The sequence below is a fragment of the Parasteatoda tepidariorum genome, chromosome 11 (genome assembly GCF_982258835.1).
Source record: "Parasteatoda tepidariorum strain Cologne lab strain chromosome 11, Ptep-v5.0, whole genome shotgun sequence".
Lineage (NCBI taxonomy): Eukaryota > Metazoa > Arthropoda > Arachnida > Araneae > Theridiidae > Parasteatoda > Parasteatoda tepidariorum.
In genome coordinates, this window is record NC_141765.1 from 19,163,346 (window position 1) to 19,189,214 (window position 25,869).

Here is a 25,869-nt window from a genome sequence, read left to right on the forward strand (position 1 = left end):
CAATAAGTAGAAAAATATTGAAAAAATAATTGTAATTTGCTTTACTAAACTGAAATAGGCTTTCATTTGGTAATTCATTTATAAAAATTCAATGAATTTAATATATTACAATTTAAGAAGATTTTACAATAACAATAACAACATTTAACATTCAACAATAATCTTAAATAGCTCTTCGTAATTGGATAACATGTTTTTTTCTATACCCTTTCTTCGCTTTCTATAAATTACTACTGTTTTCCGGGATTTATTTTTGAATTTATAAAAATATTTCAATGTGTAGGGGCCGGGATAGCCTGGTTGGCAGGTGCTGGACTTCCATTCGTGAGAACGAGAGTTCAAATGCAACTGTCCTAAGACAGTAGTAAATGATGACTGGTGCACGTTTAATCTGTCAGGTCATAAAGTCCTCCATGTTCCCATAAAAAGTTACATGTCTAGGGGTACTGAATTAGAGATTGATCGTCCTCTGGTTCAGGTCAAAATTACTATCTGTGGATGAATTAATGGGTCTGCTCTATAAAAGGGTGCGTCTTATTAGTGTCACAGAAGCTGAATTCTTGACCATAGATGGCACCACTGGAAAACAAGAATGACCAAAGGCAATGACCAAATGAGGCCTCAATGACCAACGACTTCAACAACATTCGAATTCTGAAACGTTGTTACATACAAGATTTGTAAGGGTTTAAGATTTTATTCATAGCTAAATTTTAAAACAACCTATGAAAGATCTGAAAAGCTGTTGTCAGAAAATATTGTTCTGGATGTTGTAAAACAATCTATCCACTTCAATTTTCTTGAAGGAATAAACTGCTTTCAAAACAATGCATGCTTTTTAAAAGTTTAAAGTTAGCATTTCAAAAAATGAAAGTTTGAATTGTTTGAATGCGAACTTTCAAAGAGTAGTATACTATATTGTACAGTATATCATTTTCATTAAAATTAAGATATAAATATACTGATATGAGATCATTTGTACTTTAAATAAGAACATGAAACTGCACTTCCTAAAACTTTTTTTTCAACATTTCATTAAATTAAAATTTTCTTAAATATTGTCACAGTTAAAATTTTATATGCAAAAATTTTACTTTGCATTGTGTTTCTCAATTAATTCATTAGTGTCCTGATTAATAATTACGTTAAATTGAGATTTTTAAAATATTGACACAATTACAATTTTATATTCAAAGACATTAAATGAAGGAGATTGATGATTTCATAATTTTCGTGATTCATAATTACATTAAATGAAATTTAAAAAATGTTGACACTTTTGAAATTTTATATGCAAAGACATTACTTGGGAGAGCGCTTCTCAACCATTTCTTCATTTTCTGGATCTAAATCTTCAGTGCCGTTCGACTCTTCACTGCTTATGGAATTTAAACAAATAACTGTGTCACTATTCTCATTTTCTTCAACAATTTTTTCAGCACAACTCTCCGAAAAACCACTGTCTTTTCTTTTGAAAATATGAGTTTTTTTTCCTGAGGAATTAGGAAATGCTTTCTGCATTATCATTCCAAAATCTTCTAATTTAACTTCTGAGAAAACAGTTTCGAAAATGTCATTGTTTGGAACTTCACGGAAAACAGATGACAATTCATTTTGGGTATTATTCTCAACTTTGTTCCTTAGATTATTCACTATTCTATTAATTGATGAAGAAGTATTTTCATGATTGTTGTTAGGGGAATTCATATATTTCAGACTTTTTGGTAACCTTTTGCCAGATTTTAGTGCATTGCAATTTTTGAGAAAAGCTATTTCTTCAGGAATGTTCAAATGCTTATGACCACTGGTAATAGAACTATGTTCAAAATTTGAGTTTGATAAAATACTGTTACCTTGTCTACTTCCATCCAATTCACTGCTGCATTCAATTTTCACTTTATTGGCGAGTGCAAAACGTCTGTCGATTTCGTTGTTGTAGTTAACAAAATCAATGAAACTGTTTTCATCTGAAATTTCGGAAAGATTAATACTGTCTAGATAATGTTTTTGTGCACCATTGAGCTCATTTAGATATATATCATCAATTCTTAAGTTAACTTCAGGAAAAACTGAATCTGTTAGATGCCACTCTGTTTCGTGAGATGGCTGCTCATTTAAATCATCAAACTCAGGCATACTGAAATCATAGGTATCGTTTAAGAGGATCTCTTCGTCAGAAAAGAAAAACTCGTTTTGTTGATTTTCTGAAGTAAAGTTAAGTTCATTAAGAGTAGAAACATCTTCATCTAAGTCAAAGCATCTAGAATCATAGTAAGAATCAAATTGTTGGGTGATTTCTGGAGATGATTGAATGGATGAATCAGTGTTTGAGAAATCAAATGTTTCGGAGTCGTACACATTTTCAGGAACACAATTATCATCTGAGAAGTTATCAAAAGTTGCTGCAAGATGCATGGAACTCACATCAAGCATTTCCAAATCTTCGGGAGTATTATTTTTGATGGAGATGGTATAATGCAACTTATTTATGTCTTTCATATCCCTTATACTGTCTACAACTTTTTTGTTGATTGTATTACTTAGTGAACTTTGGAAACAATGATTTTTTCCATCTTCTTCACACTCATCTCTCACTTTTACCTTGAAGTCAAAGGCATTAGAATCACTGTTCACAGACCTAAAGCAGTCATAATCACTTGCCAATTCATAGCTTATACTTTCATTTTCCCTTGAGTTTCCTTTATAGATTTCATCTAATTCCATTTCACAAAAACTTTCCGATGTAAATTCACATTCAGTTTTGACAGCATCTTCCGTGGCCATAATAGCATAATCTTCTCTCCACATCTTACGTAGAATTGCTTCAACTTCTTGCTCACATTTCTTTAATACTTCTGGGTTACATTTTTCTTTATCCGTAAAACTTCTAACAGAAGAAGATGGAAAGATGGCATTTGAAAATGTGTCCAAAAGGGGCGATGGTTCAATTTTGGCATCGTCAAAACCTAATAGAGTAACATCTTGATCCCAAAAAACATCATTTTGCCTAGTATTATTTAACTTATGCATTTCTAAGTGTGATGAATTCTCATTTCCGGCAGTTCTATTCAACATGTCCATTTTATTTTCCTCTTGGTAGGCATTACTTTCTAAGATCGAATTTTTCACGGGTTCATTTATGTCTCTAATGCTTGTCTCATTTTTTGAAATCGCATGATCTAAATTGCCAATTGTATCATTGCTGAACAGTCCGGATAAGTTCATTTCTCTTGACAATGATTTTGTACGATCTGGGTAGTTAGTGATCAGTTTGTCATAGTTAGATTTCAAATTGATTTCAGATCCCGCAACGCTTTCTTTCTCGTGCGATTGCTCATTTGTCTGAAATAAACGAGAAGATAGATTAAAAAACACTTTATCATCCAAATTAGCTGTTTTTGAATCAGAGTTATTGTCAAATTCTGCAGTATTAGTTGATTGAAACTCAGTAGATTTATTTAAAAATTCAAATTTTGATTCAGAGGAATTAATCGGTTGGTTTTCATAAATTGGAACGTTAATAAATTCTGATTTGTCGTAAATGATAGTTTTTGAGTCTGAGGTATCCGTAAAATCAACTATTTTAGAATCATTTGTAGATGCATTCATATATTCTGACAAGCCGGAACTATTTGAATATTCAGTAGTATTAGTTGTTACAAAACTTCCACTTAAGTGGTGAGCGCTAGTGAAACATCCTGAACCAGTTAAAGGTAGTATCGATCTGTAACCAGGTTTTACATCACTTTCATTTAGATGACAGTCAACCGCGCCATTTTCTGTAGATACATATTCAATGAATGATTTGTTGCTATGTTGATTTTCTGACATGCAAAGATTTCTAGAGAATAAATCAGCATTAAATTGAAATTGTTGTGGATAATGATTGATTCTCATAACATTGGATCGATCAGTTTTATCAGTGTTTGGTGGGGAATCATTCAAGTATGAATTGTTAGTCATTGGAGTGTTAGAACAATATTTCAGATCCGTAATCTGTAAGCTTCTATAATTTCTTAGATCGAATTCTGACACAGTCTTAGACTTTATAAATAAATCAGCTGACGCAGTTGTAGTTGACGCAGCAGAGCTCCATGCTGGTGTACTCATTAAGTTTTCTTGAAAAGTAGAGAAGTTGTCTCTTCCTAAATAGGGCAAGTTAGGAAGAGATGTTCTATTAGTGAGTAATTGGCCAGAATTATAAATCATAGGGTGTCGAATTCTTGTTCTATTTCTGCGCCGTGAACGGCTACTTCTTCTTCTAGGCGTATTCTGAGAACCAGCCACAGGGTTCATTTGCCAATAGGAGCATCGGTTTGTAGTTTCAATGTCATCAGGTTGAATCCGTTGGAATCGGTTATGCAAACTCAAGTTGTGGCGAATTGAATTCTGAAAAATGAAATTTATATTAAAATCCGTAAAAAGAACTGACAAAAGTAATTGAAGGGATAACTGTCACATCATACTTTAAAATCGTTTCAAATAAACTAAATTTTTATCAAAACTTTATTAGTTCTTGAATTATTATTTCTTTTCTTGTTTTATTTATTTAATTTTTTTTTGTAAAGTGAGGTGTCTGCTTTACACCCCCTCTGCCCACGTAGGCCATTCAAGGGTGCTAACTCACTCAGTACGAGTTGGGCCATGAAATAGATGGTTAAATAGATCGTTTTAGACTGTGCCTCGACAGGTTATAGTCACTGGGACGCTGCTTTCCCGACGGAAAAATCTTTCAAAAATCATTCTTTAACTCTCACGCTAAAATCAAAAACTCATTTCTAAGCACCTTTGCTTCATACTATGCACATTCAACTGTGATAGAATACTGGGATGTATCACAGTTTTATTAATTACATTTCAATTGTCTTTTAGAGTAAATTGATATATTAAACTCATAATTTAGTTTTTTTTCGCATAAAGCATACATTGAAAAATTTTGAGAATTACGATATAATATTATAATTTAAATATTACAATTCAAATTCGTAATTTCATAATAGTTTGGCTATAATGTATATTAAAATTATGCAAATATAAGCGAACTTAGCTAAGAACTATTTTCCCGATAGATATCTTTCATGGGGAATAGGTGCTGGGTCATGCGCTGGCGTTGTTGTTAGGGTAATGAAACTATGTTTTGTTCACTAAAAAGAAGTGGTTTGTATAAAAGATTTTTTTTCTACAATAAAATGTCGGTAATAGTTAGTGGTCAGGGATATCCTGGTTGGTTGGGCAGTGGGCTCATGTCCAAGAAGTCGTGGGCTCGATCCACTCCGGTCGAAGACTCCCCATTTAGTAAATGGCGACGGATGCACGTTAAATCTGTCGAGTCACAAAGTCTTCTATGCTCCCATACCAAATCATGCCTCTGGGGGTACTGAGCCAGGAGTTTTACTTGTCTTCTGGATTGGTTCAAAATTACAAGGCAGCTGAGTTGAAAATTAGAAGTCGGAAACCCGAAATTGGGTCAGCTGTTCAACGACGGTTATAAAATAAAATATAATAATTAGTAAAAGAGTTTCTGAGTAACTAAATTTTATAACCGTCGTTGAACAACCCACTCAATTTTCGGGTTTATGACTCCCAACGTTCAACTCCGTATCCTTGTAATTTTGAACCCAATCCAGAAGACAAGGGAGCTCGGAGAACGAGTATTAGGAGAAATTTTCCTTCGTGGAAGAGGTTTCGATGGAACTAACCCGCATTTGCGCTACATGGTGAGGATAACCACAAAAACCTCCCATGGTAAGCCTGACGGCAAGGGGAATCTAATCCATGATCCGTCAACCACTGAGGATATTTTACGTCAACACTGTGGTTGGTGCAAGCCGGGTGCTTGGATTGAACCCAGTTCACATCACTGGAAGGCGAACGCCAAAAATTTCCTTTTGTGTTATCACACCATTTTACTAATTCTTACGTAAAATGGCCTCCTGAATCCAAATATGACCTTGCAACACTTAGTAAAAAATTTCAGGTCAAACTAAGGTAAAAAATAATGGCACTTACGGCGCGGGTACTTTTTTTCTCCGTAAAATCCCTTTTTACCAGAACATGTTACAGAGCAAAAATCTGATATACCGTAATTTTTACAGTAATAATGACAGTAAAATAACTAAATCATTCTAATTAAATAAATATTACTGTAAAAATTACGGTATAAAAATTTTATGGTAAAATAGATCTCATGGATGATGCTCCCAAAGACGTAATTTATTCCTGACCGTACATTATACCGTAAATTATTCCTGAATTTTTCATAGTGTACTCACAGTTTTATGGTAACATCCCCTATATTTACCACTTCTTAAAAATTTATTAATGATTATAAATTTGTTTTGAAAGAAGAAAAAAGCATTATTTTTATCGTTAAAGTTCATATGAGGAATTAGGGAGGTGATAAAGTCTGATCAGTAAGTAAGTAGCGACACGTTGGTGTTATTTGCCTCTTTAAATTAATAATAGTAAAACAAAATCATAAAAAATTAACTTCTAACTTTTTCTCGCAACTTATATTCTTTAATATTTCTGAATTCTTTTACTTATTTAAATTTCTGACTTTTTCTTTGGAACCCTAAGCACCCTCTAATAATAATAAATATTTAGTAATAATTTTGATCAAAAGCGGGTAAGGGGGCCTAGTTCTTCAAGATTCACAATAAGAGGGACTTCTTATCTTTTCTCAACCTTTTTTTTCAACCAAAATTGTTAATAAATATTTTATCGTTAAGGGAGGATTTGGAGATGAAAATGGAGGCTATATTCTTGCATATCTGGAAAATTAGTTTAGAAAAAATTGCTACCGGAACAAAAAAATTGATTCTTTTTAAAAAAAAAATTAAAATTAATAGGGGAAGAACACTCCTAAAATCTCCTTGTTGGAACTCGTCACATCTTAGAACTTTTTTTCTCTCTACTCCCTCAGAAGAATTTTAATGCTTAAATTTATAATTTTTCCCCCTAGAAGAGGGCCCCGAGCTCTCACGAATACGTTAGGAAGATTTTCTATAACAGGACTTTTTGAGCTCTTGTCTATCCCACTTTTCTACAAAGTGTTGGCCAAATATTTTTGCTATTTAAAAGATCTAAGAGATAATTGAGAAGGAGGAAATCTAGAATATGTAGAAAATAAGCTGTGAAAAATCTCCTGAGAAAATGATAAATTGTAATGATTTTTTTAACAAATTAAGAGGGGGGATAATCCTCCTAACACATCTAGTTTCTTTACTACCTCTTCATTTTTTAGAACTTTTTACTTCTCTTGCCTCTCATAAGAAGTTTAACGGTAAAAATAATATTTTTTCCTTCTTCAAATTAAATTCATGGCTACAAAAGTATCAAAAAGTAATCAATACAGTTGTGAGGGGATATGTCCCCAGCAAACGTTGGGTATTGGGGGAAAACGAGGGTTATATTTGGTTTCAGGAGGCCATTTTACATAAAAATAAGCTGAAATGGTGTTAGGCTTATTTTCATGCAGCGTTGTTTACAATAATTTTCATTTCTCGTCAAATTGACGAGTTTTAAAAGTTTAATAATTTGTTTTTCAAAATATTATATCTAAATATTCGTTTAAAAGTCCAGATAATTTTTTAACGGCAAGATGGTAAATATAGTTTTAAGTTATAGTCTTGATTCGAGTTTAATGCACTTAAACCATGAATATTTTTTCCTCCGGTTAAAAAACTTGGAAAGAATGTAGCCTTGTTTTTAACACCCTAAAAAAGATTTTGAAGGGTTCTAATTCCCAGCTCACCTTTGTCATAGTGAAAGATCAACGGCAATCATTATTAATCTGGGCTACAAATTATGTAAAGTGCGCAATAATATTAAAAAGTGGAACACCATGAATAACTTTTGATCTAATGATCGAATCTTCACGCTCTAAATTTCAATCTTAATGGTTCGAGGAGTGGGTGACTTCAAATATGTTAATTAGTGCTGAGGATATTTTAAGATACTAAATTAGACACAAAACCGTAGGTTCTCCAAGTAAACATAATTTTTTCAATTTATTCGGACTGCCCCCAAAATACCAGGGGCAGCCACAATCTGGGAAATATGGTCCCCATAGTTTGGTCCGGAATGCGATCCAAAGTTTGGATCCCTTAATGATAATTTTACTTTTTGTGTATTTCGCCATATCTCCTGAAGTTTTTAAGCGAATTGAAAATTTTTTGCACATATAAAATTTGTTTATCCAAAGATAATTCCATGCAATAAACGCTTTTAGTAATTATTTATTACTTTTTATAATTTCATTTAATAGTAGTCGAAAATTTTTTGAATCATAACGCATACAATTTTTAAATAATGTTAAAGAATGCAGTTTGATATGGTAAAATGCAGAATTTCAGTGAAATCGGTAGTGAAGTTCCTGAAAAATCAAATTTTAAAAGTCGTATTTTTTTTAAAATTACGTCTTTTATGAAATATGAGAGAACGTGAAGATCCGATCATTAGATCAAAAATTATTCAGAGTGGTCAGTTTATTCTCTATTTTTTTGTGCACTGCACATAGGAAAAATATGAAAGAATAATTAAGTTGTCAGCAGATAATTATATTTCTGCCATCAGTTTGACATAGTTCAGCGGTCCCCAAATGGTGTTTCGTGGAACCCTAGGGTGCCGTGAATGAATCAAAGGGGCTCCGAAATAATTTTTGAACAGTTTTTCTTAACCTTTTTGAGATCTGCAATTATATTTAGATCCAGTCAATAATCCATTATTTGCTTATTATTTATATTGATTATACAAATTTATTTAAAATGAAATGCCAGTAAAACAGAAATGGCAACTTTTTTTAATAACATATAATTATCAAAAGGACATATTTTTATAAAAAATTGCTATAGCATTTCACATTGCGCTTCTCAAATCAAAATAATTCGCTGATAAAGAAATATGTTACCCTAATAACCATTTTCAACCTTTACAGCAGCTCTTCTTATTTTTCATTTTAAAGCAATACAAAAACCAATTTTTAACTAAACTCGATCCAGCTCCAAGACTGCGAAGTCAACTGTCAAACATGAAACCAATTTAAGATTATTAGTGATAAAACGATGAAGAAAATTCATTCGTCTTTCAAAAAAAAAAAAAAATCTTTAAGTCAAATAAAGTAGTATTTTAATGTTTAATACGTTCTCAATTGCCTTCGTTTATTTTATTTCTAAAGCTGATGTTCCGCAGGGAGAAGGTTAATTATTTAGAGATCCTTAGGCGAAAAAAATTGTGAGTCGCTGGCATAGTTAACTCTCTCTCTTTATCTTTTACTTTAATAAAAAAATAATAATACTTTGTTCTGAACTTTGTTGTGAAAAAAATATTTTAAATTTAATAAAAAACATTAAAAAAAATTATAGTTTTGGCATTAAAGCAGTGAAATATTGAAAACCCGTTCCTTATCCTTTTCAAGAAGAATATGGATGTTCTGCACACGTGTTTTAACAAGTTATAAACAGGAAAACTTTATCGTTACTATCGACTCCGGTTGTTCTAGGTTGGAGGGTGGAAAATTATCTTTGTTTCGAAACGGTCATCTTTTGCTGAAATTATCTGGGACGGGTGACAGGGGAGTGGCTACTCCCCAACTTATCAGCTGACTTTTTCGGAGTATAAATGTATTTTTACTCATTTCTATGAATTCTATCTTTCCGATACTAAAAGGACAGTTATAGATGAAAATAAATATTAAAGTGCATTGTTCCCAAATAATTGTAAAACACCTTAGTGTTTGTATTAGTGTTATTCATAAATATGCCAATATTTTTGAATAACACAAAGGTGGTTTCGAAAGGAAATCATTCGAATTTCTTTTAAAATTTATAATTAGCAATTTTTATGCATTTTCAGATATATTAATTTTTTTATATTTTTTAAAAATGTATATTCAATTAAATTTTTAATATTGCAATGCTTAATGTTTTAAAACTTTTTCTTTAGCAAAAAAAAAAAAAAAAAAACATAATCGCAGCTTTGGGTAATTGTTAATTTTAAGTATTTAAGTAATGTTAACTTCCAAAACTTTTGGTGATCGGGCCTTAAATATTTTGAAATAGCGCACCTTAAAAAAACTTTCATTAAATCTTCCTTACTTCTTTTTTCATTTCTAGATTGAGGTGCTATGTTTTTAATAATCTTTAGGGAAGCTTATAAGAATGCTTAAATTCTTTTTTTTAACTATGTAAATATTATGAATCACAAATGTTTCAAAACAGCAATGTTTATTATTTTTTTTTTAAAAAAAAGCTTTCATGAATTCTTTTTTTAATCTCCCTTTTGTTTTCTAGATTAAAATCAGTAATTTTAAACAAAATCTACGCAAACGATTAACAATTCTTAAACTCAACAAATATATAGAGCTACAAATATTTTGAAAAAGCTCTTTTTTATTTTTTTATTTTTTTTATTAATTTTCTTAAAAAAGTTTTTCCCTTCTAAATTGAACTGAAATATTTTCCATAAACTTTTCGGAGCATTATAACAAAGTTTCACTTTTTTCAACTCTATTAATGATACGTGCTAGTAATATTTTGAAACAGCAATATTAATTAACATCGTTATTAATTTAAAAAATGTTTCTAAATTTAAAAAAAAAATTATTTGAAAGCTAATTATTTTCAATGGTGATTGAAGCAAAATATTTTGAATTGAGATTGAAGTGAGATATTTTTTAATAGAGATTGAAGTGAAATATTTACAGAATCGTGAAATAATGCTTATTTTTTTTATCTTTATTGAATATTTTTAATCATAAAGCAACTCTACCGTGCCTCTTTGAAATAGCTTTTCGTTTTTAGATAACTATGTCTTACCGAATAAGAAGTAACTAATTTAAATCTAGTAACGCTTGGTTCAGGAAATTGTCTAGAGTGTTTCCGCAAATAGGAAGGAGTAATAGTTAACTCTTTTTTTTCTTTCCAAAATCAAAATTCTTTTGGTACAGGGCAATGTTTAATTTTTTTTCAACTCTACAAATATTTAGAGGTGCAAATAGTTTGAAAAAGTGATGCGCTTCTTTATTTTTAATTTTTTTTGTTTTTTTTTAACGTTTTTTTTTCTTTTTAGATTGAAGTGAAGTATTTTCAATAGACACTTTACCGACCCTTATACCAAAGTTTAATTTTTTTTCAACTCTTCAAAGGTTATGTGCTACAAATAGTTTAGAACAGCAATGATCATTTTTACATTTTAACTTTTCAAAAAATGTTTTATTAAAAAAATATTTGAAAGTTAATTATTTTGAATGGAGATTGAGGCGAAATATTATGATAAGCTTTATTTTTAAAAAAGATTGAGGTGTAATATTTTTCTATAAACTTTACGGAATCGTGAACGATCTCCAATTTTTTTCATTTTCATTAAATGTTATATCTTAAAACTAATCTAGCGTGCCTCAACGAAATAAATTCCTATTATTAAATTAATTATATCCTAGTCAATAAGAAGTAACTAAGTTAAATCTAATTAAGATTCATTCAGGAAATTGTCTAGAGTAGTATCGCTAATTGGACAAAATAATAGTCAACGATTTTTTTTCAAGATCATAATTCAATTGCAAATAAGCACATATATTATTCAATTATTGATATATAGCTGACAAAAATCTACAAATATTAAAATATGACACAATATTATTAAATATATGATAAAGTTTCCTTTACAAGTTGTTCGTCTAAGAACAATACAATACTGGTTAGATTAAGGGGTGAAATTTACATTGTTAGTTAGTGAATATTATTTAATATTATAATTCTTGACGTAAGGCTGCTGATTTAAGGTATGATAATTGATAATTGGCTGTAGTTTAAGTGTTTAACTTTATGACGATTGGCTGTAGTTTAAGTGTTTCAGATACTATGTCCTTGTTTGAAAAAAACACGGAATTAATTATTTTTTTTCTAAAAATTAATTTCGTATTGTTGAGAAACGCTTTTTTTTCCAATTTTAAATGAAACTGAGATTTTCTAAGATTTCATTCAAGATATTGCTTTTTTTCTCACAGCATAATATTAAAATATTGTTCAAATGCTAAGTGCAATACATTACAGTTTATAACAGTGTGTTGCTAAAAATGATTTAATTTATATTCATGGTTAATGTTTATATTCATTTAATGTTATAATTACAGTGTTCATTTTTACAATATGAAACAGTGCTAATTTTTATCACACATTTTAATGATGAAGATTTCAAATCTGTACGGGAAAAAAACTTCTTTCCGAGAAAATATGCTTCTATTTCTAAATATTTAAGCCTGATAATTTGAGTATAATCTATGTCCTTCATATTAGCTCCAGTTGACATTATTTTTCATTAGAATGTTTTTATAAGAATTACGTAGCATGAAAGAGTGAAGATTTATTTAACATGAAAAATCTTCACAATAAAACATTGTAAACTTCGTTTATACTTTCTCTTTTACCAATTTTTAACGAAGGACATGACAACTGAGAGAAAATATCCTCACAAAAATTGTTTTTGGAAGTTTTTTTACCTTATATCGTATTCTTATAACTTCGCTTCATAACATTTTATATTTAATTGAATGAGATGAAATTCATCTAAAGGTTTTTCGTTTATGTACAATGCGCAAAATAAAAAATAGACCACCACTAATAGCTTTCGATCCAATGATCGGATCTTCACCTTCTATGATTCAAGAGGATGACTTTAAATATTCTAATTAATTAGTGCAAGCGATATTTTAAGTTATGAAATCAGGCATAAAAAGGTTCTTTCTCTGAATAAACATACCTCATTTTTGATAGATTTGCATTTCTTACCCTTTAAATATAGGGTGTAAGAGCAATCTGGGAAATATGGTCTCAATAGTTTGGTCAGGAGAGCTGTCCAAATTTTGGACTCTTTAGTACTAATTTTATCTTTTGCGTATTTTGCCATACCTCAAGAACTTTTCAAGCGAATTAAAAACTTTTCGCACACAATTATAAGATTTGTTTATCCATTATGCAATGTCATTGTTATGCTAAATATAACATTGTGAAAATATTTATAATTTTTTATTATTTTATTCAATATTAGTTGAATAAATTTTAAACAGGTAGGGTATATAATTTTTTACATAATTTTGAAACTGAAATTTTGCATGGCAAAATCCAAAATTTGAGCGAAATTGGTTGAATAGTTCCTGAGAAATCGAGTTTAAAAAATACGACTTTTTTAAAATTCAATTTCTCAGGAACTATTTGAATTTCGCTCACATTTTGCATTTTGCTAAGTAAAATTGCATTTTTAAAATGACGTAAAAAATTGTATACTTACCTATTTAAAAATTTTCGACTATTATAAACCAAAATAATAAAAAAGTAATAAATAATAATTACTAAAAATTATTTTTTGCAAAAAATTATCTTTGGGTAAACGAAATGTATGGTTTTGCTCAAAAATTTTTCAATTCGATTAAAAATGTCACGAGATATGGGAAAATACACAAAAAGTAAATTTAACGTTCAGGGGTTCCAACTTTGAACCGATCTTCCGACCAAACTGTTGGGACCATATTTCCCAGATTGCGACGTCCCCTATATTTTTGGGGTCAGAAATCCGAATCCGTCGGGAAAAATTATGTTTTTTCAGAGATAATACGTTTTGTGTCTGATTTTTGTTTTTATGTCTAACTAATTAATTAGCATATCTTAGATTACCCTCTCAAACTGTTAAGATTGAGTTTTAAAACGTGATGATCTGACATTGGAACAAAAGTTATTAAGGGTGGTCCGTTTTTTATTTTGCGCATTGTATTTCTTAACATTATTTTTAAACTGGAACTATTAAATTCCTACATTCAAGAATAGTTTGTAAATCACATCGTTTGTAAACTAAATATTTTATTAAGGTTGTATGTGGTCAGGATATTATTTTCCAGACTGTGATTTATAGTAAAATATTAAAAATTCCAAGCTAATAATATTGAATAATTTCTATAAAAAATACCCATATTTTCGTCCAACGGTTTATATCAAAAGAATTAATCTAGTTTACTTCAAATACTTAAAATTAAAAAAAAAGTGCCCAAGTTTTATGAATTTATTGGGAAATAATAAGAAATGCAAACTGTTCAGATTTAACTAAAAGTGATGTTGCGGAAGAAATTGTGATGAATATAAAATTAATCGCGCTAGCATTTTATTTTTTACAAAATATTGATAAGCTCAATTTTATTATTCATCGAATTTCTAACTAAATAAATATTTTGAATTGTCTAATGCTAATTAATTGTCTAAAAAGCGCTGACTTTTTTCAGAAAATTTATCAAATTTACGCTTGCCAATTTTTAAATTGAAGATCAGCATGAATTTTTTCTAATAATATTTTGTTTTTAATAGTTAACAATTTTTTGAAAATTCATATGCTTATTTCAACTAAAAATACAAGTCAATGTCAACCGTAAACAGTACTATTTGTTTTATCTGTATATCAATTTATTTGTATGTCAAAGAAACTAGTCAAGGTGAACTATTTCATATTTATTATCTATGGTTAAATTTTATATTTGGGTGTGGTCAGAGGATTGGTCATACGGTCACAGTTAAATGTTTGAGATAACCGGAAAAGGAAGTCCTGAGAGTGAATGCAGGAAACTTAAGACAGAGAATGTCTTGATGATAGAGAATTGATAAAAAAAAAAGAACATTTTTGTGCCCTTCGTAGGAACCGTAACTATAAAAATAATTCACGTATGGGATTTTGTAGGTGATACTAACATTTGACAAATATTCTTTTTAACTTCGTATATTTTAATGATGCATATTCTTTCCACAGTCTTGTGTTAGATTCATTAAAAAATATTATGTTATTTAAACCACCTGTTGTTTGGCCAATACGTTAAAAATAGTTTAGAAATAAATCAAATTAAAATTCCAATGTTTAATTATTTTTCGAAAAGTGCCTGTTAGCTAGCTTTTAGAATTTTTGCAACTGACATGCCTTCACCCAGAAACTGTGTCTTGATATTTTTTGTTTGATGAAAGAAATAATTTTTCAAACTTTAAAGATAACACAAAAGTTTTTAATAAACGATTGTAGAGAAAGCACTTTTTTAGAATTGCTTTCTAATTTTTAATAATATAATTTTTAAATTTCTATAAAATATAATCTACGAAACCAAATTCTGGTATTAATTCTGGGTTACTATTTGTGCCGTAACGTTCAGTAAGTTTTCTTAAATTCTTTAGCTAAGAAAAAAAGGGTAGATTTGTCCTATACACTATCATTGATCAACATAAGACTCAACAATATCCAGCTATCAAGAAGACATCAATTTTTTGAAAGTTGTTCATTGTGTTACTTTATACTCTGACTAACACATTGTTAGAATCTTCATTCTAAAATTACCCTAAAATAACTTGCAGCAGTCTGTCCATCCAATTAAACACAAAGTTTGCGGTAAAAAAAATCATTTACTGTTTTCAAGCCGTTTACAACTAGTATGGTTATAAAATCATGAATTCAGAACTATACGGTTTTTTAGCCATTTACAGCTAGCTAAGTTTAAAAACCGAGAAAAAGAAATTTACCTGAACATCGGAGTTAGGCTTTTCGTTAAATAATGGCATTGGAATCAGGTTGTGGTTGTGTTGCGTTTTATCAAACAAATCGTGGAATGCAGTATGGTTAGCTTATCTAGTTTTATCATCTGTCGTAAGAGATGGGAAATACTAAAAATTTTTGAGTTAAGCAACTCTATGGGTCTGCCATCTATGCGTGATTTAGAGTAGCGTAGTCTAATAAATAAGGGTCCCAAATCGGGGAGTGCGGGACACTGGAAGTTCTTCATGTGCTGAAGGGAATGGAAAAATATTGTGGTGTCATCACTGGGATTCGAATCCCAGTCCTGTCGGTTATGTCATTGACATATTAGCCTTCTCGTTTATAACATGTACCCAGTTGTAAGGAACAAAGTGGCTTCTATAAAAATTCTGGTTGCTTAACCGTACTAGATGAAAGCAGTTTATAAAATTTTTGATCAAAGTTAACAGTTTTAATACCTTTTTATTTATGGTTATTTGACTGTTTTGTTTGAATACGGCAAAATAACAATTAAATTGTTATTTAAACAATTTTTTCGAGTAATTTCTAGCAGTGTAGATCTATCCATCCTACACATAATGGTACATGTCGTGACTTTTTATTGAGAACTTCGCTTAATGACACAATGAATGACTTGGCAATAAAAAATTTATTGAAAAATATAATATTTAATAATTGAATAGTATAATGATTCATAAACTCCTGTGTAGCTATTTATTTCGAGGACTGATCTCCAAAGAATATTATGTGAATTATACAAGTCCATATGCGTTTCAAAAGTAAATGACTGTCTTTATGAACTCCTGCATTTGATTTTAGTATGACTTTCATCCCTTATATCCGCTTTATAACTTTATATCTGCGAAAAGTACTTACTAATATTGTATCAATATAGCCAAAGCAAAATATATCAATATATAAAAATCAATATATACGAAATATACAATAGTGGGAGAATTACTAAAAAAAATGAAACAAAATGGAACACAATGGAAAATATATCACGTAAAAATCAGAAAATAAAGTGCAAAGAAAAAAAAGAACAAAACACGAAACGAAATCTACAGAAAGAGTAGCGAACTTACATGCAACAGAAACTTCCAAGAATGATTTAAAATACTTTCGTAATAAGATTGTCAGATTACAAAATTTGAAAACAGGAGCATAAATGGAGCTAAAAACGTAAATAGAGGGATTTTGTTTTATGGCGCATTCTTACTGCAGTACTGAAGCGAGTTTGATTTGTTAATTAGTTGTCCTTTTTTAATAATCTTTAATATTTTCTATGTTTTCTCCATATTTTAAACTTATTTTATGAATTCTATATACTTGCAGCGTATGCGCAGTAAATAAAGCTTATTAATTTTCTTCGTTTTTCTTCTTTCTATATAATAAAACTCTCAGTTTTAACGATTCAACAATCCCTGTGATGTATTTCATTAATTTGAGAATACTTTCTTCTCAAAATCTCGAGATTTGTGACGAAATACGAACTCTCAGATATGTGACGAAGATATTTTATTTCCTCAACTCGAAACCGCACCGTAGTGCATTATGGGAGATGATTAACTAGAATGATGAAACTAGGATGAAGACTAGTCTATCGAAAATAAAGTGATGAAATAAGTCGACCAGTTACTATTATAACTATAAACAAATTTCCGGATTAAAGTTTTTCGGATTAAATTCGGATTAAAATTATAATGCACTTTGTAACTAAATTTACCAATGAGCGAAAATAATTAAAATTTTGCCAATGAGCTAACAAAATTGAAAAAGAGTGCAATAGCAATACATAATTTTTTATGAAATTGGTGGTGCAAGTTGCTTCCCAAAAACGTAAGACTGGTTTCATTTTTTATTGAGTTGAATGCCATTTTTTAACTAACGGAACATATTTAAAATGGTTCAGAATTTAGCTTTAAGTTAAGATATCTGTGATTTTTAAAAATAGACTGTTTACTAAAATTTTACTTTTCATAATATTTCATTCATATACAGAATATTCTCCACTTTCTTATCATTTTTAAAGCAGGAACGCTGTAGGATGCATAAGCACATTATACGTTTAAGTACTTACTGAATGATACATACTAATTATGAAATATAATTGGTATGAATCATTATCATTATGTATCATTATAAAAGCATAATTTTTTATTATAAACTTTTACTATGCTACATAAAAATAACATAAAGCGATTTATGAAGTAAAAAGTTCCTCTATTTCTAAAATTAAACTCGATATGAATTTGATTTAAATGAAATAATCTTGAAATGAGACGAATCGGTTCTTATTGAAAGTAGTTATAATAGATAAATTAACAGAACGATTTTACTTTTTGACTGAAACTTGTCAATTTTGTTTCGTTAATTTAATATCAGATTAAATTTTTTAAGAAAAAAATCGTTCGCATGTTTTCTCTTTATATTTAAATTTTTTTGAAATTAAAATAAAATGTCAAACGATTTCCACCAACATTTATTATTGTGCCTTCTCAACTTTCTTTTTCTAAAATATCGATTAGGACAAAATTCCATATGCATTTAGCAACTTGCTTTTATTCATTTTGGTTTCTGTATTCAAATGGTGAGTAAATACTGTTAGTGGAAAAATAGCAAACAATAAGCTTAAAGTTATTTTTAAAATCTAAAATACACGAGAGTATTTAGTAGGGTTTAATATTCGTATTCTAGATATTCAAGTGAAGAAAATTACACATGCTTCAAAGCATTTTATTATTTTTAAGAATATTTTCCTGGAATTCGTAGTTCCACTTCAGAGAAAAATTTCAAGAAACTTATTCATTAGCCTCAAAAATTACGAAGAAATTTTGATTTGCTTCCTAAAAAGGCCAATTGATGCATAAACTTTAAAAGAAGGCTTTTCAATGGATACAAATGTAAGAATGCTTCTTTAATGAATTCTTCTCAAATATCTATATGTTATATATTCAGTTTTAAAAATAATCTAAAGAATTTAAGAAAAGGACGATGTTGTGCAAATTCTTAGTATTTTGAATCATTTACTGTGTTTCCAAAATAAAAAGAATCTGATTTTTTATTATGATATATTTTAGAAGTAAATTATTTTTGATTACCATTATCATTGTTTATAATTATAATTTTTAATTAGTGTTAAGCATGTTTTTATGAATTACCCCTTCTTTAAAAAAGTACTTTCCAAATTAAGAACAGCATGACAAACATGTTATAACAAAAAATAAGTTCAAATGATTTAAAAAATTAATTAATTTAATGCAAATAAATTATATATATAATGCAAATAAATTGCGCATAAAATTATAGATTCCCCATGAAAAAGTAATTTTCAAATTGTTGTAGTTCGTAGCTCTTTAATTAATGAGTCAGAATTATTCCTGAACAGCTTACGTTTTTACGTTTTACTTAAATCCTTATTCAAATCGTAAAACAACTACACTTTTCTTTTCGATTATCAAAATTTGCTTATCTATTATCAACAACTATTTCTAATTTTTTATTAAAACTTTTTACGGTTACAATTTACTGATTTATTGGTAAAAAATTTAGAGCGTGAATAATGGATATTTTTTAAGTGTTCTTTTTATATTAATAAATAAAAGATAAACGTTATTAAATAAATTTTTACTGGTGTTTGCCGTATTTATTTTACGTTTCTGTTGAGTTTACGCTTTTGTTGAGGTAGTATTACGTTTCTCTTGAGGTCCCCTACGTTCGGGTCATCAATGTGAGGATAGGCTACCGACAATATCAACTGACATGTATATAAAGGTACCTCCCGATAGAATCCAGCTAATATGTTTTATATACTAGCGAATTGGAATTGAATAATTGTATATATATATATATATATATATATATATATATATATATATATATATATATATATATATATATATATATATATATATATATATATATATATATAAAAGTTCAAAATGAAGATAAAACGAAGAAAATTTCCTGCATTTATTTATTTTGTTATACATATATTAGGTTGAGGAAAAAGAAATACATTATTTTTTTGTTAGATGGCTTTAGTGATCGATATCTCGTATCAAGTATCAAACAATTTCAGATTTATGCTCGTTGGAAAGGTGACATTTTGCATTAACAAAATTATTTTTCCTTTTTTTAGTTTGGTCCAACCAGTTGTAAGTTACAGAGCTACAAATGGTAACAGAGAAGTAAACAAAGAGAAAATTCGATACGTTTAAAAATTTTCTTAGATAAAGGCGAAAATGCAAGCGGCTAAAATTGTGAATGGTGTTTTTTGTCCTGGTACTGTAACAGCCAATACGATTTGCGCTACGTCGATTTCATTCAGATTTTTTTTATCTTAAAGATACACGTTGCACAGGTAGGCCCGTAGTCAAAATTTCGATAGAATCATAGAAATGATCGAATTTTACCGGCATGTTATCAGTCGTAGCAACGCGTAGGAGTTAAATATCGATATAAAACAGTTTTGAATCCTTTGCAGAAAGCTAGAATCAAAAAGAAGTTTGGGTGCCCTACCAATTAATACACTTACATAAAAAGAGCATGATATAAAGAATTTTCATTTGCTAAGCCTTTGCCAAATCGACCTCTTTCTTTAACGGATGGTGACTGGAGATGAAAAATGCTTTACATATGACAAAATTGAAAATGATTGTGGTCAAAGTGCAGTGCGGCAACTCAAACGGAGGCAAAACCATGATTAACTACCAGGAAGGTTTTGTCGTGCATTTGGTGGGACGGGAAGGGAATAATTTATTATGAGTTGCTTCCATAAGGCCAAGCACGGAATTCGGATCTCTACTGTCAACAACTGGATCGGTTGAAGTTGATAATTGAATAGAAACTGCCACAAGCAGCCAAAAGGGGAGTTGCTGTGTTCCATCACGACAACGTTGGGCCACACAAGCTCATAGCGACTTGCCAGAAATTCCAGGAGCTTGGTTGGGAAATTTTGATGCATCCACCACATAGTCTGGACCTGACACCAAGCGGTTGCAAAACTTTCTTCGTAATAAGAAATTGGCATCAAGAGGAGATTGTGAAAATCGATTACAAGAGCGTTTTTTGTCGATAGGGACGAAGAATTTTATGAAATAAGCATTATGAAGCTACTTTCAAAATGGCAACAAAATAAACTCTTGAATACACGTAATCACGTAAAAGTAATTGATTAAATTTTTTTAAAAAAATACAGAAAATGCAACGAAAACAAGGAGAATGCTTTTTAAAAAGGAAAAGAAAAATTTAAATTAAATTAAAATTATTTTTAAAGAATTTAATTTAAAAAATAAAAATGAATTTTATAAAATTAAAATTTTAAAAAACAAAAATTTTATAAATTAAAATTTAAAAAAAATAAAAAAATTAAAAGCCGAGAAACAAAATAAAGAAAATATATAATCTCGTGATTAGCTCACACAACTATAATCGCAAAAACATTGCTTTTTAACACTGTATTAACATGGATAAAGCAAAATGCATCAATACAAGAGCTTATTATTTTTAATAATAATAACATTTAATAATTGTAAATAAAATTGATTATTTACCGTAATTTTCTTTGTTAATCTTTCTTTTCTTCTTTTCGTTAATTCCTGTTACTTCTCTTTATTATGATTGATATATATATATATATATATATATATATATATATATATATATCGATAGATAGATAGATAGATAGATATATAAAATTATCAATAATATATATAAGAACTATTATAAATCCAGAAATTTTTTTTTATTTATTTATTGTGCTATTTATATATGTTGTCTCATTGCTATTAAAGCTTTCGAATGGAAGTTATTGATCTTTTAATAAAATAAGCTTTTTAAAAGGTATCTTTGTTTCCTGAAATTAGATTAAATTCTTTTCAAGAGAATAAATATAATATTTTCATATGTGAAGCACTACTACTTTCCTCGAAGTCATACAATTGAGTTTATTAACTGGGAAGTATATTATTTTCTGACAAATATAAATAATTTGAGGAAACTTATATGCTTTCATCCATTGTAAATAAGCATTTAGCTTACTTTATCTAAAAATAGCTACAAAATCAATATTAAATGCTTTTTTATGGTTTACATTTCAGCTTATTTCTTAAAAAAAAATTATTTTGCCTTTTTTTTCATTAAAGTTTAAAGTCAATTTTTAAAACATCCTTTACGGTGTTTTTTGAGAAAATAACGATTTTTTTTATTCCATTAAATGTGGTGTACTTTTTAATCAAAGATTTCGCTTTAATTTTGTTTTCTTTTTTTGTTTATTTATGTTTAAAACCAATTTTAGTATTAAATTTTATTTTTAAAAAGTTTCAGTATTTAAATATTCTAAAAAAGTGAAAGTTTCGAAAAAAAGTCTTTTTGAAAACTGATTTAGAAATTACAAAAGAGCTATATTGATATTCACCATTTTTTCCTGGCCTAAAATATATCTAGGTTTGAAATAAGAATAGCTAGCAAAATTATCTAATCACTGAAGTTTATTTTTAACATAGGAAGAGTACATGAAAAGTCTTATATATTTTAATTGCAATTCAAGAGTTAAATTTTTTTACAATATTTAATTTTTTACCCATTTAAAATTTCAGTGTAATTATTTCATTGTAATTAATTCAGTGTATACATGTTTGTTTTTATATATATATATATATATATATATATATATATATATATATATATATATATATATATATATATATATATATATATATATATATATATATATATATATATATATATATATATATATATATATATATATAATTCAGAAATAGGCTTTATTAAATTCGCAATCTTACTTACTACCTAAGATGAAGAGTTATTAAATAAAATTTTTAAGATAATATATCAGAAATTAAACGGAAAGGTGTTTAAGTTCATTTACTTTACGGGTGTCTAAATATCTCTTTATCAATTTCTAATGAAAATTGTCGGAGCGAATATCATAGGTTATTCTTAAAATATGTATGTTTTTATTGTGTATTAAGGTTAAATATAGTTTAATTTTTAAATCTATGAGAACTGTATTAACTGTTTTTATAGCGTATAATTCCTATCTGCTTCCGTTCCTATTAGCCTAATTCCACTTTTTCCTAAAATTCTCTATTTGCTCCGCGGATATTTGATTTGCAAACTAATTTTAATTTAAGAATTAGTGTATCTATACACATTCCAAATTAATGATTCGAATTTTCGTCAAAATTGAAAAAATAAAAACGGTTAAAAAATCCTGCAAAAACAGTTAATACGTTTAAGAAGAAATAACCCATAAAAGATATGTTCGGAGAATATATATTAAGAGAGATAGACCCTCAATTTGCATAGTTTTCTTAGACATTTGGAAAATAGTGTTTTGCACTATTAATGTAGAGAAAAAGAACAATAATATTGCTCTTTGACTTATTCCTAGGAAGCAAGCTATAATGAATAAATGTAAAGACAGATAATATTTCGTCGTAAATGAAATAATTTAATATAATAACATTTCACTCCTATAGGCACATATTGTTTCAGCAGACTCAAATTTTTGGCAAAAATTGTGACTAAAATCAGAATTTAATTAAAAATTTTGTTTTGTTTTAACGAATATGAAAGTCATATTTTTAAAAATTATATTTCTCACCTTTTTAATTAAAATGTAGAATTTTTAAAGTTTGGCAGCTCACGAGAACGTAATTTTTTTTCTTTCTATTCACAAAATTAGTTTCACAAATATGATGAGAAACGTAGAATATAAAAATATACATGAAAGAGAAAAATATTTAAACCAATTTCTTAGCTTGGCTGTTGGGACTATATTTTGTTAACTGAAGCTATCTCCCATATTTTGAAGGTCAAAATTCGGAAAATACAAAAATCAGGTCATTTTTATTAGAAAAATGCTTTTGCCGTTAATTTTATTACTTAACTAATCATTTGTATTAATTAATTAATAAAGGTATATAAAATTCTTCATATTTTCGATTAGGACTGCTTTTAGCAATTGGTAGATCAAAAGTAATTTAAAACATTCTTTTAAGAGTTTAGGACATCACCATTTTTTCTTTTCATGAGGTTACTGGTTGTGAAAAGAATTTTAAATGATTCTTCTATAATTTTATGAAACTCTCTTTTCCCTTTGCAAAGTAGAGCTGTTGTCCCGTATATCTTGGTATCGATAAAGAGAGTTCAACCCCCAAAACCCCAGAGTGGTATTTTCAGAGAGCTCACTCAAAAAACTTTTTCGGAATTTTTTTTTTTACTAAATTTATTGTACCAGATAAGTTTTTAACCCAATTTACTGAACTATAAAGCTAAAGGCAAAATAGTCGTCAATTATTGTGATTTAAGCGAAAATTTCCAAAACATTAACGTTAATTTAATCCGATAATTTAGCATAAATTGTTCTATTATTTAAATAACTAAACTTGATATGGGGAACTCCATCATAACGGAAGTAAAGTTGGCTTTGCGTGTCATATGTATACAACTTCAGAAAAAAAAGAAAAAGAAAACTATTTTATTACTTTTTGTTGAAGTAACTAATTGGGTCATTTTCAATTGCTGAAATTTTTATTGACTTTCATTAATTTGATTATTTTAAAACTTGAAAACAAGTTATTACGGATACATTGTATTAAGTTCATTATTGCTTTCCTTTAATTAATTTTTGTTAAAAATTTTCCAAAATCATTAAAATTTAAAGTAAAGGTCAAAATGCAATGAGTTTTTCTAAGAAAACTATTTAAATACAATGCTTTCATTGTGTCATTCACAATTGCTGAAATTTTTATTGACTTTCAGTAACTTAATTATTTTAAAACTTGAAAACAAGTTATTACGGATACATTGTATTAAGTTCATTATTGCGTTCCTTTAATTAATTTTTGTTAAAAATTTCCCAAAATCATTAAAATTTAAAGTAAAGGTCAAAATGCAATGAGTTTTTCTAAGAAAACTATTTAAATACCATGTTTTCATTGTGTCATTCACAATTGCTAAAATTTTTATTGACTTTCAGTAACTTAATTATTTTAAAACTTGAAAGCAAGTTATTACGGATACATTGTATTAAGTTCATTATTGCGTTCCTTTAATTGATTTTTGTTAAAAATTTCCCAAAATCATTAAAATTTAAAGTAAAGGTCAAAATGCAATGAGTTTTTCTAAGAAAACTATTTAAATACAATGTTTTCATTGTGTCATTCACAATTGCTGAAATTTTTATTGACTTTCAGTAACTTAATTATTTTAAAACTTGAAAACAAGTTATTACGGATACATTGTATTAAGTTCATTATTGCGTTCCTTTAATTAATTTTTGTTAAAAATTTTCCAAAATCATTAAAATTTAAAGTAAAGGTCAAAATGCAATGAGTTTTTCTCAGAAAACTATTTAAATACCATGTTTTCATTGTGTTATTCACAATTGCTAAAATTTTTTTTGACTTTCAGTAACTTAATTATTTTAAAACTTGAAAAGAAGTTATTACGGATACATTGTATTAAGTTCATTATTGCTTTCTTTTAATTAATTTTTGATAAAATTTCAAAAAATCAGTAAAATTTAAAGTAAAGGTCAATAATGCAATGGGTTTTTCTAAAAAAACTATTTAAATACCATGTTTTTATTGAGTCATTTACAATTGCTAAAATTTGTATTGACTTTCAGTAATTCAATTATTTTAAAACTAGAAAACAAGTTATTACGGATACATTGTATTAAGTTCATTATTGCTTTCCTTTAATTAATTTTTGTTAAAATTTCCGAAAATCATTAAAATTTAGAGTAAAAGTCAATAGTGCAATGAGTTTTTCTAAGAAAACTATTTAAGTACCATGTTTTTTTGTTTGTTTTTGTTTGAAACTGAGTTTTATGTATTTAAAGTTAGCAAATGTTACTTTCATGATGATGCACTCACTTATGCATAAATCGAAAATGAATTCATAATGTTTTGAGAGCATATTAATGTTCCTTTAACTATGATATGAATGTGAAGTCTCTGTCTTTATGAATAACACAATAGTACTCGTGGAAACCGTCAAATACTTTTGAATTTCTACATTATGATCGAGGTTTTTATAAATCAAATTAAAAGAGTTCAAATTTCAATCCCTTTGAGATCAAATTTGAATTTTTAAAACATCTGAAAGAAATGTAGAGATTTAAATCATAATTAAAGTTAGGTTACTTCCATTTATGATTAATTATCAACTTTAATGACATGATATGAAAGAATATATTTAACTTTTAAAAGATACTAGAACTACTAGAATTTCAGTGAAAAATTAGCAGGCACAGTAAAAGTACTGCTTCAAAAGACG

The 25,869-nt window shown here is 28.2% G+C and overlaps 1 protein-coding gene across 1 annotated transcript in view; it reads right to left on the reverse strand.

The window, feature by feature from the left end:
* Positions 1-294: 294 nt before the first annotated feature.
* Positions 295-25,869, reverse strand: part of LOC107451009 (uncharacterized) — a 30,978-nt gene continuing 5,403 nt past the window's right edge. The window contains exon 2 of the mRNA XM_016066961.4: positions 295-4,389. Coding sequence (XP_015922447.3) covers positions 1,303-4,389 — 3,087 coding nt within the window. The 3' untranslated portion in view covers positions 295-1,302. The remainder of the gene's footprint in view (positions 4,390-25,869) is intronic.